The sequence below is a fragment of the Protobothrops mucrosquamatus genome, unplaced genomic scaffold (assembly GCF_001527695.2).
Source record: "Protobothrops mucrosquamatus isolate PMUCROS unplaced genomic scaffold, P.Mucros_1.0 scaffold112, whole genome shotgun sequence".
NCBI classification, from domain to species: Eukaryota; Metazoa; Chordata; class Lepidosauria; order Squamata; family Viperidae; genus Protobothrops; species Protobothrops mucrosquamatus.
In genome coordinates, this window is record NW_015386484.1 from 885,891 (window position 1) to 892,616 (window position 6,726).

General features: G+C 52.3%; 1 protein-coding gene across 1 annotated transcript; it reads right to left on the bottom strand.

Moving 5' to 3' along the window:
• Window positions 1–575: 575 nt before the first annotated feature.
• On the bottom strand, window positions 576–2,832 carry FZD9 (frizzled class receptor 9). The gene is made up of 2 exons (XM_029283503.1): window positions 1,389–2,832; window positions 576–1,328 (listed from the first exon to the last, which is right to left on the bottom strand). The coding sequence occupies exons 1-2, from the start codon at window positions 2,830–2,832 to the stop codon at window positions 1,036–1,038; spliced, it is 1,737 nt and encodes a 578-aa protein (XP_029139336.1). The 3' UTR covers window positions 576–1,035.
• Between the last annotated feature and the right edge of the window lie 3,894 nt (window positions 2,833–6,726).

The following is a 6,726-nucleotide window of genomic DNA, read 5'->3' on the forward strand; positions in this document are numbered from 1 at the left end:
GGTCTCCAGCAGGGAAAAGAGAAGCTTGACTGGTTAAACCCTTAGCCCAGAAAGAGGAATGTCACCACACAAGAGGCTCACAAGCCCCAAGCAGCTGCCTGCCTGGATTTCAACTGTAGAATAAGCTGAAGGTCAGCATATTGGCAGCGGGTGGGGGTGTGAAGAGGGGGCTGGTTGTGCGATGCCTTGTATAGCCTTGGCACGGCCAGCTCTGCTTTGTCACTCTCCAGCTGGACTAAAAATATGTTCAGAGCCTCCTGCCTCTTGGCTTTGTCTGCTCGAAACCACTTTCCCCACCGGCAGGGCGCTTTCAGAAGACCAAAAGACCAGTTGCATTTTGGCCCTAGTAGTCTTATGGGCCAACTCATGCTGCAGGATATCAGGAAAGGGGGGGCTCACCCCTTCCTCCTTTTTCTCCCCCTCCTGCCCCTGTAGACTTTCAGATGAGAAGGGCTGTGCCTGAATGTTTTTCCCTTCCCTGCCTCCCCTTCTTTTGCAACAGCTGTTTCCAAAGCCTCTTGAATTTCTGCAAACGGCACCAACCTCAATTGAAATAACACAGCCAGAGTTTATTGGGTCTCTTTTCTCTTTCCTCTTCCATTACTTTCAGCTAATGAATTTACTTTTTTTAAAAAAAAACTAAAATAAATTACAGAATTAAATAACTTTGGACAAATCCTCTTCCAACCCATCTCCCAAAATAAAATGTTAAAGTAGTTGCTGGACTTTGGCAAACAGAGACACCTAAACCATAACACTAGGGGAAAAAAACATTACTTGAGAAAGAGGCAGAGAGAGGAGTGAGCAAATCTTTTTGCTCTACCCAAGCAAGTACGGTAAAGATGCCCTCAAAATCTGCTGATGCCTCTCTCCCGCCACCTTTGCAATCTTTCTTCCTCTTCCAGCCCCCACCAACCCACACGTTAGCTCCATGCTATCTGCTGAAACCTGCTAGGCAGTAGGCAGATCCATGACACTGCGGTGTTCCCTGATGCTTCTGCTCTCCAGAGGTGCCTCTCTGGGGCCGGTCCAACTTCAGACATGTGTTGGGTTGTCCAGATAAGGGTCTGTTTTGGTCATGTGCAGCATAACAGCAGGAGCTTTGTAATGGCAGTGCGCTCCAGTGCAGGTCACCCCACTACATGGTTTCCCCCTAGTCCTCATTCCCAGTTTCCTGTTGCACAGGCTCTGCCAGGTCTGCAGAGTCTTGGAGCTCCACACCCAAACACTGCTGGTGATGCCCACCACCAAGGACATGAAAATCTTCAGCATGAAGATGGCCATCGTGGGCACCGAGGCATCCAAGGAACAGTCCACGCTTCGATGGCCTGGAAAAGGCAAGCAGCTGTGCTCCAAGGCCTGGAGGTTCCAGTAATCCATATTCAGACGTTCATAGAAATAACAGACAATGACACATGTGGCTGGGACAGTATAGAGGATGGAAAAAACCCCGATCTTCACCATGAGTTTCTCTAGTTTTTCAGTATTAGTGCCTCCGGTCTTCATGATTTTGCGAATGTGGAAGAGAGCCACAAAGCCGGTCAGGATGAAGGAGGTGCCAATGACCAAGTAGCAGGAGAGTGGGATGAGGATGAACCCCGTCAGGGCATTGACGTCCATGCTCCCTACATAGCAGAGTCCAGTGAGCTCATCCCCCGCTACCTTCCGCATGGTCAGGATAACAATGGTCTTCATAGCGGGGATTCCCCAGGCTGCCATGTGGAAGTAGCTGCTATGGGCCTCAATGGCCTCGTGGCCCCACTTCTTGCCAGCAGCCAGGAACCAGGTCAAAGTCAAGATGACCCACCAGAGGGAGCTGGCCATGCCAAAATAGTACAGGATGAGAAACACAATGGTGCAGCCAGTACTTTCCAGCCCCTCTTGGATGATGTACAGCTCCCCATTCTCCCGGTCACAGGCAATGTTCTCCGCACCAGCCACCGAGCGGATGATGAAGGCCACCGAATAGACATTGTAGCACATGGAGAGGAAGATGATGGGCCGCTCAGGGTACTGGAAGCGATGGGGCTCCAGGAGGAAGGTAAGGACGGTGAAGGCAGTGGAGACGAAGCAGAGCGTGGCCCAGACGGCCATCCAGATGAAAGCAAAGTCTTTGTCTCGCCGTGACCAGAAGACGTCAACTCCAGGGGAGCAGCGGGGTGCACATGACAGGCTCTTGGCAACGTACTGGAACTTGTCGGAGTTCTCACATGAAGCACTGCTGCCTGGTCGGCTCTCACTGGGGCCATCCCCAGAAGGTCGGGCAGGGCGTGGTGCCACCGGTAGCATGCCCTGACCCCGGTGAGGCTCAGCCGTGGTGGCGTTTTCGGGTGCCTCCATGCACAGGGAGTGCGGGTCGTTCTTGGTAGGCAAGCGAGAGCAGTCCAGGGCGTCAGGCCAACCGAAGTGGAAGTGCTCCATGATGGGTGCGCAGCGCTGACGTGCCTGTTCGCACATTGGCCGGCAGGCCGGGATGCTGCTGGATACCTGGTCGGTGCACATGGGCGCATACAGCGAGCAGAGGAAGAAGCGCAGGTGGCCGTGGCAGCCATAAGCCACCAACGGGGCAAACTCTTCCAACTTGAGCGCGGCCTCGCGCTGGTGCTCGTGGCCCAACAGGTTGGGCATGCGGGTCAGGTTGTAGCCGATGCCCTGGCACATGGGGATCTCGATGGCCTGGCACCGCCCGCCCCGGCCACGCTCCGTCTCGTACACACCGCCGCCGCCCAGCAGTTCCAGCGTCGAGCCGGCCACCACCAGCTGGCAGAGCAGCGCCGCGATCGCCCGCAGCAGCAGCAGCAGCAGCCCGGCGCGGAGGACAGGCGCGGCCATGCTCACTGCGCTCCTCGCTCCGGATCGCTGCCGCTAGCTGCGCCTCCTGCGCCGCATGGCGCGCGAGCGGTAGCCCAGCGGCGGCGGCAGCTCCCCACGCGCCTTTGCCGAGGCCGGCGCTTAGCTCGAGGGCGCCGCTGTTGCAGCCCCCCTACACCCCCGAGGGGCGGAGCCGGCGCTGGCGGGACACACCCCGCACAGGGCGGGGCAGAGCGGGGGGGGGGGAAGGGCGCGGAGCCGGCCGGTTGGGCGAGGGAAGTTCGAGCGCGCCGCCCTCGCAGCCGCGCGCCTTCCAGCCGAGGCGCCGCGCTCCAGTGCGCCTTGCTGGACTCCGCCGATGCTCCGAGGGGCCCTCCTGGCCTCCCTCCGCAGCGCGGAGTTGCAATGGCCAAACTGCTGCCGGGTCGCCACAGACAGGCGCGGAACGGCGCGATAAATGCCCGTAGCATCGCCTTGCCCCAGCTGGATTGAGGCGGCGGTGGGACTCGCTCTGATTCGGAGACCGCCGGATCTCCAAGCGAAGGGCGAAGAGACGGGTGGTTCTTTCGGGAGCCGGAGAAGCGGCCTCCTGGCAATCTACCTGAGCTTTGCGCTCGGCAGGACTTTTACCTGCCGAGACTGGACGGGCGGAGGCGCCGGAGAGGCGGGGCAGGGCCGGTTTTCTCGGCGCAAAGGCGGCCCCGTCTGCCCCGGCTTCCCTCGCGGCCAAGCTGAAGCCTTTCGCCGCGTGGCCTTGGGCGCTAAAGTTGCCGGGCGATGTTTCCCAAGTCCGCCTTCGGGAAAATCCTCTCCCTACCTCGCCTTGCATTTTATTGCGCTGGTCAAGGCTGCAATAGCCCCGCTGAGTTTGGTTTTCTCTCCTGCTGCAGTGGTAACAGGTTGCAGAAAATGAGGTTGTCTAAAAACCCTCTCGACTTCGGCAACTTTTAAGATGTATGGACTTCAACTTCCAGATTTCCCCAGTCAGCGTGGCTGGTTGGGGAATTTTGGGAGTTGAAGTCCGCACATCTTAAAATCTGCAGAAGTCAACTACTGGAGAAATGGAAAACTAAGCTAGTAAAGGGAAATCGCCCTGAAAAAGTTTACATGGAGAGCCAGTTTCTTGTAGTGGTTAAGACGTTAGGCTAAAACCAGGAGTGCACTTTAGGCATGAAGCCAACTGGGTGATCTTGGTCCTGCCACTCCCTCTCCTCCCTAGGAAACAGGCAAAGGCAACCTGCTTCTGAAATCTTGCCAAGAAAATTGAAGGCTCTAGTCCAGGGGTAGTCAACCTTGGCTCTTTTATGACTCGTGGACTTCAATTCCCAGAATTCCTGAGCCAGCTTGGCTGGCTCAGGAATTCTGGGAGTTGAAGTCCACGAGTCATAAAAGAGCCAAGGTTGACTACCCCTGCTCTAGTCCCCGCAATCTCCAGGAGTCAACTCTGATTCAAAGGGACCAAAACAAAAACAAAAAAACCCCACCATAATATGCTCCCTGGGAAGTTGTCCCTACCCTTATAAAATCTCTAATGACAGTTGTCCCCTACCAAAGAAATTATAATACTCTTCCATTTAATATAATTCACACTCGGGAACCTTCAATTTGTCATCCCACATTATGCCACTACACATTGGTGTAACTCTTACTTTCTGCAAGTCACATTCAGTCAAGTCTGAATCAGACTAATGGTGGCTGCAGCCTCCAACAGATCTGTGAAAAAAACTGAGGCAGAATATCTACCTGTTGGCAGCCCAAAGCCACTTTAAAGCTTGTTCTATTAATGGGAGGAGTCTGTGCCCATCTACTAGAGCAGTGGTTCTCAACCTGTGGGTCGGGACCCCATTTGGGGTCGATCGACCATTTCACGGGGGTCGCCAAGCAAGGCTGTCCGCCATTTTTTTGTCCGCCATTTTTTTTCCCCTTTTCCGGCGGGTGCCTTACCTCCCTTGGGCTGGGCCAGCTGGTGGTCGGCCTGCTCCGTCTCTGCCGCTTGCCAGCTACACCTCGGCCGGCACAGGGGGCGGAACCACGCATGCGCGGCGCTCCCGGGCAGGGAAAGTCCTTGACTTACGACCGGTTGGGTAGTCCTCGACTTACGACCGGTTTAGTCCTCGACTTATGACCAGTTTAGTCCTCGACTTACGACCGGTTTAGTCCTCGACTTACGACCGGTTGGGGTCGCGGCATTAAAAAGGTTGAGAACCACTGTACTAGAGCCAAACTTGAGCAGTTCAAGCTATCTTAGTTGGTCCTGCCCAGATGACTCGGAAGAAGCCCAGTGGGAATGACAGATTGGGGACATGATTATAGAGGGCCGAAAGCAAGAAAAATCTGGTCTGTGGGGCCTTCAAAACTTCTCCCATCCCAATGAAGGAAAGCAATTGGCCTCAGGTGAATTAGTGGGAGGAAGCAAAATATCATGCAGATAAGGTAAATTATGTACTTTGCACCAGCCAAATGGTGTACAATATGTCATTTACATCACTGGTACAATGATTTAACATGTGGGGCATTGCTTGCCCCCTCCCCTTCCCAGAACATGCCCATAGAGGAAAGTCGTTCTAATTTGATCTTAATCTGAGCACCAATGTTTAAGCTGTTTCTGAATTAACCCATTGCCTTGACTTGTGTGATCCAACCATAAATTAATAAATTTAATTAATTAATCAACTGGCCTGAATTTATAGAATATATTAAGCACAAATAAAATAAAAATAAAACTAGCTAAACCAGGGATAGTCAACCTTGGCTCTTTCATGACTCGTGGACTTCAACTCCCAGAATTCCTGAGCCAGCTAAGCTGGCTCAGGAATTCTGGGAATTGAAGTCCACGAGTCCTAAAAGAGCCAAGGTTGACTACCCCTGAGCTAAGCTGTACTGTTACAGCTGCTTTTTGTTACCGTGGCGAGTAACTCTGGCAGCCTTATAAATGACTCTTGCTTGAGCCTTTTTGGTTTTTGGTGTTTGGTATGGATGGAAAAGCATCCCTTCCACACAAGTGCTTTCTATCCCAAGACTTTGCTTCTGCATATTAACATTAACATATTCTTCCAATGACTGCAGGATTCTCCTGGGAACTTTTGAAGCTCAAGATGCAGTCAAAGGGGTATCTTTTTTTTTTCTTCCCATCCAGACCTTTTTAAAAAAAGAGACAGAAAAAAGAAACCCGTCAATTTTCTGGATGCAAAGGTTGATCTGAGACCTGCAGCTCAAAATTTGAAGCAGAGCTACCTTCCCTCTTTAAATGAGAGGGAGGTGGTGGACATGTTTAATGCATTAGGGGAATCTTTAGAAACAGCTTTGAAGATGAAATGTTCTCTCTTAAGTGCCCAGAATGATTATGGATGCAGCACATGTAGACAAGGAATGGGGATGTGCAGATCTGCTCAGAAAAAAATATATGATAATAAACAGAATATTTAATACCAGCCTGCCACTAGCCAGTCCCCTCCTCTTTGATGCAAATATTCTTACTAAAAAGGGAAACTTCTCCCAGCTCTAGGCGATTGCCTTGATCAATTGCCCGCCAACTGTTCTCAGCAACTTGTCTTTCAATGGTAGAGGGGGAGGGGGCGACACATTGGAAAAATCTGGGCAGTGTTATTTGGCAGAATCCCTGAGGTCAGATGCTGCTTTCCACAACTGCAAAGGCTCCACCCACTTTATGGCTTTCTGTTCTTTCATCAAGGACCCCTGTGGCTGATCTACAGCCCACGTAGATGAAAATATCGTAATTTCAGGGATCTGTATTGCTGTTCCCTCCTTTCAGGCTTTCCTGACAAGAGATGTTGCAAGAATGTTAAGGCTGAATTCTTACATCACATTAAATCCTGAACCTAGGTTTGGTACCTTGTTTGTCTCCTCGTAACGGGAATGTTTAAAAAGATACACAAACAAATAAAGTCTATTATG

What these genes read in the sequence shown, in the direction of transcription:
- FZD9 (XM_029283503.1), bottom strand. Translation starts at nt 2,832, where the DNA reads ATGGCCGCGCCTGTCCTCCGCGCCGGGCTGCTGCTGCTGCTGCTGCGG. An exon ending in TGTCTGTTATTTCTATGAAC is followed by an intron (nt 1,329 to 1,388) that starts GTCTGAATATGG and finishes TGCCTTTTCCAG; the next exon opens with GCCATCGAAGCGTGGACTGT.